Below are 16,795 nucleotides of genomic sequence, written 5' to 3' on the forward strand. Positions count from 1 at the left end.
GTAACACAAGTTCTCCTCTATCTCTTCAATGAGGATTTTTTTCCCCTTGCTTTGCTGCTCTGGTGGGGATTCAGACATCTTCTTCTCAATTTTAGACAGAAGTTGCTAAACAAAAACAATTTGTGCATTAGACCTGGTTAGCAACCGAAACCAAATTAATTTCTGTATGTCAACAGAAACTACCATCCATGTATAACTGATCTAAAGAAGATACATTACTGAATATTATATCCTTTAGGGGAAAAAAAGAGAGAAGAGTTTCACAATGAACTTATTCAAAAATGACACATAAAAGGAAAATAAATAATCATGTTTATGGGGATAAAAAAAAAAATCACATCCACATTTCCCTCTTCCAACTAAAATTGGACTCTTACAATGGCTTACAAAAATTTCATTCATTGGAATGTTTTTTTTTTTACATGTTGCACCCTAAAACTGTAGTATATGTTTATTAGGCTTTTATGTGACATAAAACTTGAGTATAACTATGACATTTTCTACAAATAAAAAAATTAAAGCTGTGGCAGCCACAAGTTTTTTACTGCCTGTGATATATTCTCTTTTATAAGATTGATTTAGTACAATCTATATTGTACTATATTCCCTGTTTTTATTGAAGAAAAGCATCCAGACATCATGAAGCTCCCACCTCTTTGGTACGTGTTTTTGGGATGTTTTGAGGCGTTAGTTTTCAATTATTTATTAAAACAGTTTGATCTCCCCTGACTAGAGCACCTTCTTCCAAATGTTTGATGTGTGCCGTATGTGGATTATAGCAAACTGCATAGAGCAAACTGATTTAAATTTCTCCACAACCTTACCTCTGATCTGTCTGTTGGTTCTTTACATTACGCATGGGTGAACTCTTTATAAAGAGGGTCATCTGATCAAGTTCTGTGAAAGTCACTTGGAGAAGCTGAACCCAAGCTGAACCCTAACAGTCGAGCTCTCAGGAAGGAAAACCCCGTTGCCACGGAAGCCAACTTCTCTAAAGATGAGTGGAACCAAATCGTTGACGACTTAAGGGTATGATACCCAGTGGTATGTTTTTTCTTTTCAAGAATTTTTTCATGAAGAACGCTTTTTTGTTGAACTTGTTTTTCTGTTTTTCGTCTTTTTTTTTTCTTTTTGGCAGACATGGGCCGAAGAAACCAAACAGACTGAAACCTTGTTGAAAGAGGAGTCAGTGTTTGAGGACTTGTCAGATGTGAAAATATCTCCTATAAGAAGTTCAAATTGCTTTGTTCCACATAATAAGGTATTTTATTTTAAACAGTTATACAGTGTTAACACTTCTCTTAGATTTCATTTAGTAAACATTTTTATACAGTGTTTTTCTTCCATGTTTACTAAATGGGAGTAAACATTTAGTCCCGACCCCACAAGGGACACGGGTGTACAGAAAATGGATGAATGGATACATCCCAGTTGATCCTACATATCAAACCCTGCAATAAGCTAGGTGGGTGAATATAAGTGCATGCCACACTTTTCAGATTTTTATTTGTAAAATACTTTTTTTTCATAATTACACACTGTATATATGACTGCTGTCATATATACATATATACATTTTATCTGCCAAGCCTTTTTCTGACTTGCTCTAGTATGCTAATAAGGTCCTTAATCCTAAAGAAATACAATGACCCCTAGTGGACATGATGCTCAATAGCACAAAAAGAACGCTTCTCATAACTCTGTCATCTACCATTGCTGCAGGATTGTTCGGCTCTTCCTGAAGTACCGTCCGCAGGTCTTCAGAGGCCATTTGAAACTTCCCCATGTGATAGTAAACAGTAGCACGACGGAGAAGGGCTGGTTAAAATGAAACACACCACAATAAATACTCATTTTCACATTAAAATCAGCACTCAAGCAGGTATGCAATTTCACAAAATTACACTTGTTGAAAAAAAAAAAAAAGCACCTTTTTTATTCCTTGGTTCAAGCTCAAGCACCTGCAGACAGTCTGTCATGGCATTGTGCCAGTGCTCCAGGCGGATCTGTGCCTGAGCTCTGTTGTTGTATGCATTCACAGTGGGGAAAATGGAAAGGCTCCTGTAACAGAAGAGAGCAAAAGAACTACATAAGACTAAACTTGTTCCTCCTTTAGGTCGGTTAGGAATACCATAATTATGTCTATCTGTTAAATACCAGGATTACGAAGGAAAGAATTATGCAGAGAATTTTAATCACTTTTTTTAAAGTCAAAACTTTACAAAACTTTTATTTATTTATATTTTTGGTAGAAAAAAAAACCTTATCAGGTAGAGTAGACCATTGTTGTCCTTCAGCCACTGTGTAACCTTTTATTTTAGTTTACCAATTTGACTGAGTTCCAGCTGTATCTTCTAGGCTGATGTCTTAAGACGTTGCTTCAGTATTTCCATGTAAGCATTCAGCCACACCCAGATTGTGAAGTATGGTTGTGGTCACTGTGTCTAGACACTTTCATTTCAATTTCATCACATCACAAGACATGTCTCCAGAAACTAACTTCTTCCTCCCTGTGTGCATTTGCAAACTATAATTTTGCTTTTCATGTTACATTTGAAGTGATGACTACTTTCTCGTTGAGTGGCCTTTCAGGCAGGTCTCGTTTCATGGATGAACAGTGTGACGGCTGGACATTCCTATGACGTTTTTATCCTGCATACAGCTGTTTTCAACAGATGAACATGACATCTTCGCACTTGCAGAAGTCGATAATTGTCTTCCTGATATCTCAGCTCATTTCTTGACTGTCCTATGCAAGGAAGTAGTGCGTAGTAGAGGTGTGCCTAGAAAAATATAGATGTGTCTCCAAATCTGTCAAATTCTGGAAATTAACCTATTAAAGGTGTTTGTAAAATTCAAATTTTGATGAAAATAATATACAATTTATTAAAGCATTCCCTCATTATTTGGCATTTATTATATACAAATATTATTTTGGTAAACATAATGTACCTGAAACAGGTACATTAGGTTAATTCTAAATTCTAAAAATTAATTAGAATTCATTTTTCTAATTGTTTGTCTGATTTTATGACAAACAATTAGAAAAATTAGCTATTTATCTATTTGTACTGTGTAAGTAAACAAGAACTTACACAGTAAGTAAACTAGTAAACTATATTGAATGGATATAGTAGATCCATTCGATATAATTGAATGGATATAGTAAGCTATATCCATTCACAGAAAAAAAAAATTAAAGAGGGAGTAAAATTTTATCCCTCCCCAAAAATATAACGTTTCACTTAGATAACTGTATGTTTAAAAAAATGTCTTGCAAAGTGAAGTTCTTCATAGTAGCAAAGGTGTTTAGAGACCCTGACCTGGAGTAGTATGCAACCGCCTCTTCGTAATCGTTGGCTCTGAAAGCTTCATTGCCCTTATCCTTTTCCCGATTTGCCAAAAGGAGCTTCTCCTGATGCGACAACACTGCATCACACACCGCACACACGTCACACACATAGCCAGCCACTATTGCATAATTATCACTTTGCAGCTGTAAAATACAACACATGTATTTTAGGAACACAATACGTTACATGAGGCATCCACTTCTCTCCTGATGTTCAGATGTCCTGAGTTCAGCCGAGCTGGTGGGTCATTTCTTTGCATACTCCCATCTACCTTGCCGCATTCCTCTTCCACATTGAACCTGAAAATAGAAAGCTTTGTGGCAGACAAGACCCTATATATGTAGCGCTCAGTATTTAACCATTAATGATTGCAACTGTAGATGGGATTATGCATTTCAAAGTGCATGCAGACGCTGTAATACTGCATTCTTTCTTTCAAGCATAACAGACAAAAGAGAAAACAGCTCACTTGTCCCATTCTTGATAATCACGTGGTACAACACGTTTTGAGGGATTTCTTGTTTGTTTTGGGAGTGATGTCTGCAGCAGAAAAACACTATATAAAAATGTTTACTAAATGAAATCTAAGAGAAGTGTTAACACTGTATAACTGTTTAAAATAAAATACCTTATTACGTGGAACAAAGCAATTTGAACTTCTTATAGGAGGTATTTTCACATCTGACAAGTCCTCAAACACTGACTCCTCTTTCAACAAGGTTTCAGTCTTTTTGGTTTCTTCGGCCCATGTCTGCCAAAAAGAAAAAAAAAGACGAAAAACAGAAAAACAAGTTCAACAAAAAAACGTTCTTCATGAAAAAATTCTTGAAAAGAAAAAACATGCCACTGGGTATCATACCCTTAAGTCGTCAACGATTTGGTTCCACTCATCTTTAGAGAAGTTGGCTTCCGTGGCAACGGGGTTTTCCTTCCTGAGAGCTCGACTGTTAGGGTTCAGCTTCTCCAAGTGACTTTCACAGAACTTGATCAGATGGGGATATATGCCCTCTTCACCAGACCTGGACACAAAGTAAGCCTTAAGTCATCGGACTTCAAATTCCTTGTAAAATGTTAGTCAGGATTGGTATTCCATGAAATTTTAATTTCAAATTATTTTTTAGTGCCCCTAATCCTTTATTAGATGGCTTTTAAATGTGTTTTTGAAATGCTATAATGAGCTATTTCTTCCAGTGCTTTCTAAAATATTTTGGAATGCACCAATATGCTTTAGAAAAAATATACCCCCACCCACAAAAAAAAAATGAAGTTGGCAGCATTCTGCTGTGGGGATGTTTTTCTTCAATAGGGGGGCAAAGAAAAGGGTAAGTGAAAAGATTAATGGAGCTAGATACAGGCACCTGTTAGAGGCTGCAAAAGACCTGAGACTGAAAAGCTTTCTCGTGCATTAAGACAACACCAGTATCTATTACTGCAAAATAATTTTATTTTATTTTTTTTCCCGTTAGAGTGGAAATGATAAAACAATATTGAAAGGGTAAACACCAAGAAGAGAAGGGAAATACAAAAAAGCAACACCTTTTTCCTTTGTGCACACACTGCACAGAAAGCTTAACGAAAAGAACATTACCTCAAAATTCTCAGTATCTTTTCCAGATATTTGACATCTTTGCATTTTTCAATGTAATCATAGTCCAGGTGCTCAACAGGGACCTTAGTACTGAAGCCAGCGGTTGAACTTTGAAGAGGAAAAACTGCTTCGCCACTCATGGCTGAGAGCGAAGAGAATGTGACAAAACTCAGTTATCATGTAGGAACTGTAAAACAATAACAGCAAAACTTTTAATAGCATAGTAGTAGAGCTAGTAGCGCTTATAATAACTAGTTCGGTAACAAACAATGTTTAAGATATTTGTTTGGGGCTTCGACGTTCGCCAGCATAATAAGGTCTGCCTTAGTTTGAAATCGTCCCATTAATTTATGTCCAATGGAAGCGAAGTCTAAGGGAACAACAACAAAAATTTACCTTACCTGCTCCTGTTTTCTGTTTGACCAAAGCACAATGGAGACTCCGTTGCTGTGGTAACTACCCACGGAAGACCAGCTGAACTGATCGGAAGCACGTGACGCATCCCATAAGGCTCTAAATTTGAAAGCGATGGCTGTGTGTGCGTTGGTGAACATGTAGCAGCAAAAAAGGGGTGGAAGCCGTGGCCTGGAACTGAACCTGAGGTAATAACACGGCCTTCGTAGCAGCTCAGTTCTTTTACAGGGTAAGTTTTATGTTTAACTGAAATACCTTTTTTTTTTTTTTTTTAAATAAGTGCGCCTCAACTTGGAGAACTCTACAGCTACGTTTATGTTGTACTAGTTTCCCTTGTCTTTACTCAGGTGTGTTTGGGACATGCTAATTAGTATGACTCATGTCTGGCGCAGCTGAGGGGCTCTCACAGTCTCTTGTTTATTTAAAAAGAAAATTAAGTTTTCTTGTTAATTTTAAATATATATCGTAACTAAATGCCAACATACAACAGACTTCAGTTTGGCGGTTACAGCTGTGTTTGTAGCGGCATCAGAGCTCGTGACGCAGGATTTAAATGGGCGGCACCAAGCTCTCATAGCAACGCTAATTAGACAGCTGGACCTTAGAGATGTACCAGATGACTGACTGTCTTTAGCAACTGAAAGCTAAAGTCTGTGGCGACTTTTATCTCGCTCTTCCCCTCAAAAATACCATCTATCTTGACGCAGACATGCTAAAGCTGGGGTTCTTACGTTATCTGGAAATGTGTGGAATTTTAATTTAGCATAACGTGTTTTTATCCCGAGAAGTATGGCAAAACAAAAGTATTTGAAGAGACCATTTTAAACAAAATGGATTTATACTCTGAAAATTCACTACAAACTGAAAGAGTCCGTAAATATATGGACTTTTCCCATAAAAAATGTAAAGTAATCTAGCTTTCCAGCTAAAACTTGGGCTTGTATATTAACCAGTCGACACATCTAGTGTCAACATTTTAGCTGTTTACTTTTTCATCTTCAGGTCACTTGACAACCTTTCTCATGGAACCCTTGTGTGGAAAACTGAGGGCAATGCAGTGTACTCCTAAGTCAAATATCAACCCACAAAGCTACAAAGGCCAGCATTATAATGAAGACTGTTCTGACAGCGGACTCTTGGGTTGGTTCCAGAGCCCAGGGAGCATCACAGGAGTTGACCTCTCTGGCTCGTTGTCCCCATCGGAACTCATTGAAACTCCTAAAGAGAACCTCAGGCTTCATGTCACCCCTAAAGAACAGAGCAGAGAATCTGTTAAGGTGTTGGGCAAATACACCAGAGAAGCAGCATCTGTAGTGAACTGGTGTGAAACTCCTAAACTAAACAGAAGGGGTTTTATTCTGCGCCATAAACTTCTAACATGCAAACCCACTGTAGTCAAAAATGACAGCACAGGATCACCAATTACTACAAATGCTGAAGCCTCTTTGAGTAAGAGATCTGAACACTGGCTCAGTGAATCATTTGACTCTCTAGATGTTACATCTGGTGGGGCCTCCAGGAGTTTAAACATGGGCCACGATCTGGCTATGTCTGGCAGGAAACAGCGGCTCCTCTTCACGCAGGTGAGGACGTCCACCTGTGAAGATGGCAAACTCAACACTTGCCTCCTCTCGTCCTTTGACAGAAGCGTTTCAATCATTGAGTCAGATTTCAGGGGGAACATTTCATCTTGTCAACTTGATGTAGATACTCCAAGCCATGACAGTTTGTTCCCTCTCTTAACGAAAGAAAACTTTCTATCGCCAATAAGCAGTGAAAGCAGCATTTTGTGTGACGGCACCAGTGTTTTCAACACGCCATTGTTTACCCAAACACCTAAAAACATCGGGTAAGTTTGCTTTCATTTCATTACCATTCTTTCATCTCATCTGTATAAAAGGAGGCAGTAAAAAATATTGACTAGTCAAATGTATCCTTGTCAGCCTAATGCTATTAAATTCCAAAACATCAACTTACTAATGATGAATACAGTAATATTTAATCAGTTCTCTCTTTTCTGTTTGATCACTCCATAATATGGCATCCTAAGCACCCATTTTTCATTTTAATCGTCTCTATATGTAAAAATCACTTAAGTAAATAAAGTTCACTCTTAAAATTAGATGTTTTATTTTTTGAAGAAAAAAAAAATCTTTCCCATTTTCTTTGTTGTAAAAGTGAGACATTTCAATCTCCTAACATTAATATATGTGTGTGTGTGTGTGTGTGTATATATATATATATATATATGCACACACACACATATCAGTTTACATTTTGTCTTAAAGATGAAATGGAGGAATCAGAATGGATTTAAAAGGCAGTTGCTGCATCAGCAGTTTAATAAGAGCAGTAACAAAACTGTGAATGACTGGATTAACAATTTGAGTCAGAAAGTAGTATTTAAATGATCCTATTTATTTTTTAGCTTGTTTCCCTCGCGTCCTCTAGATTTTGTTCCCATTCACAGTGGATCTGCTTAACAAAATTTGTTTGTGCGTTCGTAGCATAAACTCTTAGGTTTGTGCCTCTGTATGAAGACACTGTATAAGGGAACTTTACACAAAGGTGCTTTATACAGTACTTATGTATAAATTTTGTCATTTGCTGTAAATGTTTAGAGAATTGAATTTGAAAACATTCTAATCTTACCATCCTTCTAACCTTGAAACAGGTCGGTGAATGAAGACAGTGGCTTCAGTTCCTTAACGCTTGATAAATCACAAGACTCCTCAGACCATGATGGCTCATTCCAGGAGCTTCTCATTTCTGCTTCCAAAGGAACCGGTAGAACTCCGACTCTGACTGATGTGAAGAGGCGCTCCCGTTTGCATCGTCAACACCGGCTTTCCACTCTTAAAGAAGGTGGTTCTCAGTCCGAGGAAGACCAAGCAAATAGAAAGCATGAAGATCCTTCTAAATGTAGCAGCCATTCTACTGATGATGTTTTCGCTGATGCCACCCCTTGCAGCACAATGTCTGCTAGATGTTTTAATAACCTGGTTTCTGGAAAGCATGACCCTCACACCCCACTGGGAGGCCCTTCATCCACGGATGCAGATCCTGCTCATCATTCCATGACTCCTCTCAGAACAACCCCAGTCAATCTATCTCTGACTCCAGCCTTGCAGCTAGTTCACGCTATGTGCCAGTACAAGTTTCAGAAGTCTGCAGGTCAAAGTCCCAGTCTGAAAGAAGAGTTGAAATTCACAGCAGCATTAGCAAAGACTGCAATGATGTTCAGGACCAGTATGCCTTTGGCAGGGCTGATTGGCAGAAAGATGGGCCTGAGGAAGCTGGATATACTGACGGAACTGAAGAAGAGGAATCTCAGGCACATCTTGGCTAATATGTTCAGCAAGCTGAACTCAGAATGTCTGTACAGGTGATGTGTGCATTTTTATTCAAGTAATTCAATTCACAGCCAATCCCAAATTCTTTAGATATTTTGTAACTTGAATCTAATCCTTTCTCAATCAAGTCTGATTTAAAGTACAAAAATAAAAGCAGAACAAATACTTAAATAAATGTACAGGTACATCTAAAAGAAATTCAGACAAAGTAAAAGTTCAATATTTTTTGGTCACTCATTTTAGAAAGTTAAATGTATGTCATAGCGTGAAATATTTAAAGCCTTTGTAATTCTGATAATTGTGGCTTGCAGATGAAAACCTAAAGTTCAGTATTTCAGAAAATTGGGAAATAAAAAAAATTGCAGCATATTCATAGAAAGTTAAGTGGTAAGAAAAGGTGCACCAGCAACAACCAACTTAGGAGGGCCGTCAAGCAGAACCCATTCAAGAATTTTGTGGAGCTTCACAAGTATTGGCCTGAGGCTGACTCAGCTACGTCCAGACGAATCCTACACTTATGCTACAAATGTCGCATCCCATGTATCGAGCTACTCCTGACCTAGAGATGCCATAAGAATTGGACTGTTGTTCAGAGATCAAAGATCTGTTGTTCAGTTTACTTTCATTTCAGATGAAAGTAAACTCTGCATTTCGCTTGGAAATCAGGGTTGTGCAGTTTGAAGAGTGGAGAGGAACAGTGTCTGCATTGCTTGAAGTCCAGAGTGAAGTGTCCACAGTCGAAGATGATTGGGTCACCGTGTCATCTGCTTGTTCTGGTCAACTGTGTTTTGCAAAATCCTGCAGGAATGTTTTAGAGCACCTCATGCTTCCTTCTGCTCACAACTTTATCGAGATACTGATTTCATTTTCCAGCAGGACTTGGTACCAGCCCACAGTGCCACAGGTAACTAAAGCTGCTTCAGTGACCATGGTGGTACTATTCTTGATTAGCCAGGAAACTGGCCTTAACTTTAACCCCACAGAGAATATATGGAGCATTGTCAAGAAAAAGACGACTCCAAACAATGTAGATGTTTAAAATATTCTGTTCCTAATTTCTGATGCAACCTTTTTCTTAAAATGAAAATTACTAGAAACAAAGGCTTAAAACATTTCACTCTGACAAAATATGAAATTTTTTTCACTATACTAGTTTTTGAGCTATTTTTGCATAGAATTATGTCCCTTTTGAGCAGATCTTTAGAATTATCGGTCTTTTTTGACAGGTGTAGTCTAGTTTGCAGAAGTTGGAATGAAATTATTGAGCAGGACCACCAAGCTAGCCTGAGGAGAAGGATCCATCTGAGTGAACTAGAGGATCTTCAGGTACTTCTCTGCAATCATAAGTGTTTTTTTTACATCTACCAGTGCAGTGGTTTAAACTTTGAGCAATTATGTCATTTTAACATGATTCATGGGATGGACTATTTGTTTCAAGCAAAAATGCTTGAATGCATGAGCAAGATCAGTGTTTACTTGTTTCTTGTGATGTTTAAAAAATTTTTTTGGTGGTGTTACAGTATGGTGTGGGTGTCCTCCAAATCTCTGAGGGGGAGACCAGATCAGCTCTGTCAAAGAGGTCAGCCTTAAAGAAGATTCAGGCCCAGTCCAGAACCTCTAGCTACTGCACCCCCCAGTCGGCAAACAACACTTTGGCCACGCCACAGCATGGCACTTTAAGTACAGGCAGCAGCATCAAACGGGACAAATTTCTGGAGGTGAGTTGTGAATAATCCAGCAAAAGGCAAATTTTCAATGCTCTATAAAACCTTTAGCAATGACTTCATTTAACTTTCTCCCAGGTTGCCAAAACCCTCTTCCATGATGAGTGCCTCAAGCCTTGCCCTAGATGTCAGCATCCTGCAAGGTGTCACTCGGTGAAAGGGGAGGGTGTGTGTAGCAGAGTCGACTGTGGCTTTCAGTTTTGCGTATCCTGCTTGTGTGCTTTCCATGGGTCCAGAGAATGTGGCAGTCAGTCAGCGGGCCGTCGCAAGAAGGACAAGCTTCTTCCAGGAAGTGCTCAAAGCAAGCGAAACATTCGAAGACTGTAATTAAATCTTTACTCCAGTTTGTCATGTGGACAATTTTAAATTGCAAATGATTACCCCAACTTTTTACAGCAAGTTTCTAAACAATGTCTGCGCTACTGAATGTCTTTACTTAAGCACTTTTCTTTCAGCACAGATTTTTAACTATGGAATTGGGTTCTGATGTACTTTGATTACTGTTTTTTTTTTTCTGTAAGTTTGAAGTAGTCAGGTTTTACAAGTGCGTGTGTGTGTGTGTGTGTCCAGGTTAGTTTTTTTTATAATAAATTGCATTGTTTTTCTAAAAATGCCTCACTTCTCATTTGTTAGGGTTTTACATGGTTTGTTCAAATTGGTTCATTGTGGTATGGTGCCATCTAATGCCATAAAATGTGAACTGCAACAATGCCATTTTAATGTTACTTTTGCTATATACACGAGTTTAACATTAAAGTGATTTTGTAAAGTTAATGAGGCTTTTATTTCTTTTTTTTTCCACCTTTGATCATTAACATTGATGCAGCTTTGCAGAAATAACTTAAGTGGCTTCTGTTTTTTCTAGTTAATCTTTTACAATCGTCCTTGTGTTGAAAATGAGTCCATAGCAACCTGGACTGTTTGCAGTTATACCACGACACCAGTTTAAAAGTGACTGCTTTGCTTGTCTTTAGAAAATCTAGAAGATGCCTCTGAATTTCTAAGATGAACAATGTGTGGAGTTACTTCAGCTGGTAAGAGCAAAAGCTTATACTTTCAACCTTCTCGAGCATTTGTAATACACTACGCACTTGTAAATTAGACCTTTTTCTTTCCATTTTAAGAAACCCCCTTTCTTACTGCTGAAAACTTTGTGAGTAAACATTCTCATTTTTCAAAGAGCTACACCTTATGTTTAGCAGAGTTATCTGTTGCTGAATTGTTTTGTCTTTTTACAGAAGAGCTATCTGGCCTCAGATGACGTACTGGTTTACTATTTCAATGAGTTCTTAAGTCTGCCGGTAAAGTAGGCACAGGATATAGATATCTTCATACAAAAATAGCTTAAACCTTTCTAATGCCCATTATTTTTCAGTCTTTCTCAGAAGCTTTGGTGTACAACCAGCAATCTGGACTTTTTGAGGTGGCGACTGAAAAAGCTGACATTGTCGCCAAACAGATCAGAGCTACACTGAAACAATATAAATCATTACTGCTTTCTGATGACCTAGAAACATTTTCCAAAATGCCACCTGTACCGGACATCTGTTTCACTGTCACTGTAAGAACTTGTATAGGGAAAACGGCTGACGTATAGATTAAATTTTTCAATGTGATTTGAGTAATGTGTCTTTGCAGTGCCTCAGCAGAGAGGAAGGAACTCGGTGGATTACGGAGAAAAGACTACCTTTCTTCCTGCAGAGTGACTTCTATCATGAGTATAGGTACAGTTTTACATGCACCATTTAAAAAAAGAAATTAAATACAGGGTAGATCAGGCATTTGTAATGGCCACTCCTCAACGTTTTGTTTTAGTCACTTCTGAGCTAATTTGTCAGACAGCTTAGTCATCTTCCATTTGGAAGGCCTATTTGTCCAAAACTTTCCTTCTTGTCTGATATCTAAAAATGTTGCTTCAGTCTTTCAGACCTATGTTGATTCTTCATGAAGGCATCTATTTTTGAAATTGAACCAGTTCTCCTGCAGCAAAACATCCCCACAGCATGATGTGCCACCACCATACTTCACAGTTCTTAGGCTTGTGGTCTTACGCATGTTTTCCTCTAAATGTCACTATGGTTGTTTTGGCCAAACTTATTTAATCAGATCACAGGAATTGTTAGGAAATGCACTTTGACAGGATATGTATGTACATTATGTAATTTTTGTCCTTTTATGTTTCGAGTGAAGGCTTATTCCTCTTTGAGTCGCCTTCCAGCATCTCAGAACTTTAACTATGGATAGCAATATCTGAGAATGAAGCTTACAAAGTTATGACGTCATCTGGGCTTTCCCAAACTGTTATAAAGGCGTAGTAACCTTGGTGACAGTAAAGCTCTGACTTTAAGGAAAGTGATAAAAAAATAATCCCCCCTGCCCCCCCTTTTTTTTTCCAATTAAATGATTGCATATTCGGACCATTATAGATAGAATAATTAAAAAACAGTAAATTTCTACCAAAAACTAAATTTTTTTTAAATTTATTTCAGAGAAAAAAAAAAGTTAGTTTCTGAATTTCAAAAGTTGCCAGAAAAAACTTTGAAATTAATCTAAAAAAAAAAAAAAAGTTGGAGGTTTAAGTTTCAAAAATAATTTTTTTTCTGGAAAATTTCTGAGATCTCAAAATTTCTTGCAAATTTTTGACTTTGTAAACTCAGAAACTTTAATAAGTCAAAATTTTTGAGTTAAAAAAAAAAAAACTTTTTTTTTTTTTTAGGGGAAAAATTTCCACAAAAATTTCCTCTGGGTTTTCTTTTATATCTACATTGCCCCTAATATGCCGTCATATTTTTGCAATTCTAGCCTGTTCTAGAAATATCAGAGGGAATGTTATGATGGTTTTGAATGAAAAGTAATATTTTTGTATTTATTGTTTGAGTTCAGAAAAGTGATTAAATCATCTCTCTACCAAGTAAAAGCAGTAATAAACATGGCAACACTCAGTTGGTTTCTAAATTAAGCAAGCAAACATGTGATTTGAGATTTTGTGATGGTTGATTTCTTCCAGACTTGCCAAGCTGCTGTTTCAGTGGAAGCCAACCTTTTGGAGCCTTGACTGGAAAAACTGGTCAGATGAAAAAGACATTAGCAGTTATGCAATCTCAGAATTGCTTGATTACTCTTCTTCTGAAGAAGATTCTTCAGATTCTCTGGAGAGTATATCACCAGAACCAGGTAGATTTCTAGATCTAATACTGTTAAGTTAAAAATGTCGTTTATTTATTTAATTTATAGATTGAATTTGTTTTCTGACAGAGATCAACAAGGCTTACAACAAATGTTTCTGACATTAAGAAGTCCTGTCCATCTCATACTCACTCAAAAACACATTCATTTTCTTTTTTCCTCTTTGTCTTAATCAGCAGTTGAATGTGAGCAAACTCAAAAACTCCACAGCTCATCTGACCTGTCAGCGGGTCCGTCAGACAACCTGACTGCTGAAGAACAGCCAGCGTACTTTGCTAGTAAAGTGGTTGGAGGCCAGCCAGACCTCTCCAGGACAGATGACCAACACGAAGCAAAGAAAGAGAAAACAAAACTGGCGAGGAAGAACTCAACACCATTAAACAGCGCAAAGGATAGTAGAAATAAGCCAGCAGAGGTTAAGAAGAGTCCTATTTTGTGCTGGCAAGCCTCCAGTGCTGATGAGAATAGGCCAGGCTTGGATGAGTTCAAAGAGTTTTTGCGAGGAACGTCAGGAGAGAAGCTTCTAAATCTGTGGATGGATGTTCAGACACTGATAGCGTTGCAGACGGAAGAACGAAAAAAAAGGTAAAACATTTGTATTTTTATCTGATTCAATCATCTTGTCTCATGTGATGTAAAAAGGTGAATGTATCATCTGGCCCAGATATTTAGTTCTGTTGAGGAACTGCTACCTGAGGAGCAGCAGTCCTTGTTGTTTGAATGGGGAGCTGCTTGCAAGGTTGGGGCTGACTAACTCCCCCTGCTGGACAGAGGAGAAACTGTTCTCGGTTCAGGAACTACTAACTGAGCCTCTACTCAGCTACTGGTGTGGTCCACAGTTTAGATTTATATTCGCATTTAACAGAGTCCTGTTCTATAGCGTGCAGCCAATTAACATGCACACTTCATCCACCTGTCCTACAGGTTACCTCGGTACTGGATGAAGACGTGTTGCAGACAGCCTGGCAGTCACTCTGAAGAGTATCTGTCCCCATTCCATCATTCTGCTATGACTCAGGTAGGCCTCATGTCATTTCACTGGGTGCTTATTCTCAGCCAGGGTGTTCAAATCTTTTCAAACATGGACCAAAGCCATGTTACAAAACTCAACTCAAGAGTACACCCGGGCCGAAAAATAAAAATAGTTTTAAACACTGAAATCACGAAAGGTTTTGACTTTTTTTTTTCCTCCTCAAAAATGAAGTAATCAAGAAATATTTTACTAAAATACAGAAAATTGTCAGATTTTCTTTTGTAGGAAAGGAAGGTGTAAATCAATCAAACTTCAAAAGGGTTTCACATGCTTTTCTTATTGAAAGAGATACAACTATTTTACTTATTTATTTAGGGCTTGACTGAAAAAAAACTGAAAATGAGTTAGTAAATTCTCAGCAATAAAATCATGAGTTAGTCAGTCTTTATTTGAAAATATTTTAATAATGTCATTAAAAGCAGATTTGGGAGCAGTATATATAGCATATGTCAATGAACAAATCTGGTGCTTAGACTTCTTGTAATGAGCAGTGAATCAGTTAGTCCCATGATAAATTAAAACAAGCTCAATAATTTCCATTTGCATGATTTATCATTTTTCTCTTTTCTCTTTATTTTTCTACCAAAAACTGGATGACAAAAGTCTTCAGTTTGGTGCTTTGGTCTCAACTATCTCTTTTCTTTTGAAGAACATTTTTGTATAAAGAGACTTCATAATTCATTTTGTTTATTGCTTCTGTTGTTTTGTTTATTTATTTTGGATATTTAAAATTTTTTCCAGCTTTGGTGGCACAGGGGTAAAGTACAACCCACGTAAGGAGGCCTTAGTCCTTGATGTGGATGTCACAAGTTCAATTCCAAGCCTGATGACCTTCACCACATGTCTTCCCTCTCTCTCATGACATACTTTCCTTTCTAACCACTCTCAAATAAAGGCCACTACAGCCAATAAAACCTTTAAAAAATCTTCCAATTCCAGTGTTAAATGTTCACTAGAATTTAGAGTTTATTGATCTTTGAGAATGTGTTCTTGCATTATTATGCCATTATCATGATATCACTTGAAAATGGTCTCAAAACAGCAAATATTATCATGTATCACAATAACATTTGGAATCATTTATCATCCAGCAAAATTTGTTATTGTGACAGGCCTCGTGGTCCTATATTCTACCAAGAAAGTGAAGAGAAAGCAGAAAACCTTATTAAAAGATGGATACTTTGTGTTGTATCTGACATTTTGTGATACGATTTCAATTTGTGGCTCATAGTTTTGTCCTAATGGGAAAAAATGTCTTCATCTTCATGGTCCATCTGCACTGATGGGTCAAATTCACATTACATTGGGGCTGCACTTTGAACACCCTTGTTCCAAAAGCTGGCCGTATTTTTATTTTTATTTTTTAAGATCTTAACTTACAATTTTCTAAAGTAACTTATACTGTGGTGTATATATTTCCTAAGATGTCTGCCAAATGTGAGACACCATTTGGAAGAAGAGTGAAACCGATGATGACGTCTCTGTTTATTGAGTTCCGGACTGGGCTGTACTTCACACACTACTGTGAACAATCTGGAAACAAGGTACAAACAAAAATCTGAAAGGTTCTACTAAACAGTTGTGCATGGATACGTGATATTACATCACAAAGGCAATTCACTATTTTGATACTTTAAAATAAATCCAAATACTGGTAAATGAAGTACAACTCTGAGCCCCTTTGAACACCTTCATTTTTGCTCAAAATATTTAAGTAATTTTTCTCTTTTCAAGTCGTGTGTGTGTGTGTACTGAACTGACTTAACTGTACTGTACTGTCCCTAAATTATTTGGACTTGTACTTTGTCGTACATCTTTAGTAAAACTTAAAAAGAAATTGAGGGTTTATGGTTTTGAAAAGAATATCATTCCCAACAATTATAGATGGGGACCATATGCCAAAAAATGTAATTCTTCCATTTTTTTAATTGCATCTCTGTTTCATTCCAACACACCCACAGATTTTTAATCTGATCGAAAGGGTACAGTTTAACGATGGAGTCATCTCATTTGTTTTTATCCAAAGAATTTCTGACCATAGGGATACTGCCTTTTGTGGAATTTTTTTTATGCCCAATATTTAAAAAAGTTAAAAAATCCCATTTTACATTGCTGATATTATGGTAGGTATATGCTGACCCATA

General features: G+C 37.3%; 2 protein-coding genes across 2 annotated transcripts in view; one reads left to right on the forward strand and one right to left on the reverse strand.

Annotated features, from left to right (window-relative positions):
* The window catches only part of LOC106953162 (sperm-associated antigen 1), a 25,749-nt gene extending 20,301 nt beyond the window's left edge, over positions 1–5,448 (reverse strand). Inside the window, 10 exon segments of the mRNA XM_015041737.1 lie at positions 6–105; positions 1,712–1,818; positions 1,931–2,061; positions 3,324–3,429; positions 3,540–3,652; positions 3,823–3,893; positions 3,982–4,104; positions 4,213–4,372; positions 4,942–5,083; positions 5,343–5,448. Of these exon segments, the coding sequence (XP_014897223.1) occupies positions 6–105; positions 1,712–1,818; positions 1,931–2,061; positions 3,324–3,429; positions 3,540–3,652; positions 3,823–3,893; positions 3,982–4,104; positions 4,213–4,372; positions 4,942–5,083; positions 5,343–5,448 (1,159 nt within the window).
* Positions 5,449–5,494: 46 nt separating this feature from the next.
* LOC106953163 (regulator of G protein signaling 22) overlaps positions 5,495–16,795 on the forward strand; it is a 35,979-nt gene continuing 24,678 nt past the window's right edge. Inside the window, exons 1-11 of the mRNA XM_015041738.1 lie at positions 5,495–5,584; positions 11,407–11,466; positions 11,557–11,585; positions 11,671–11,733; positions 11,808–11,993; positions 12,071–12,156; positions 13,440–13,606; positions 13,795–14,203; positions 14,283–14,444; positions 14,543–14,636; positions 16,076–16,195. Of these exons, the coding sequence (XP_014897224.1) occupies positions 11,445–11,466; positions 11,557–11,585; positions 11,671–11,733; positions 11,808–11,993; positions 12,071–12,156; positions 13,440–13,606; positions 13,795–14,203; positions 14,283–14,444; positions 14,543–14,636; positions 16,076–16,195 (1,338 nt within the window). The 5' untranslated portion in view covers positions 5,495–5,584; positions 11,407–11,444. The remainder of the gene's footprint in view (positions 5,585–11,406; positions 11,467–11,556; positions 11,586–11,670; positions 11,734–11,807; positions 11,994–12,070; positions 12,157–13,439; positions 13,607–13,794; positions 14,204–14,282; positions 14,445–14,542; positions 14,637–16,075; positions 16,196–16,795) is intronic.

The sequence above is a fragment of the Poecilia latipinna genome, unplaced genomic scaffold, assembly GCF_001443285.1.
Source record: "Poecilia latipinna isolate Pla-1442-1.1 unplaced genomic scaffold, P_latipinna-1.0 Scaffold566, whole genome shotgun sequence".
Lineage (NCBI taxonomy): Eukaryota > Metazoa > Chordata > Actinopteri > Cyprinodontiformes > Poeciliidae > Poecilia > Poecilia latipinna.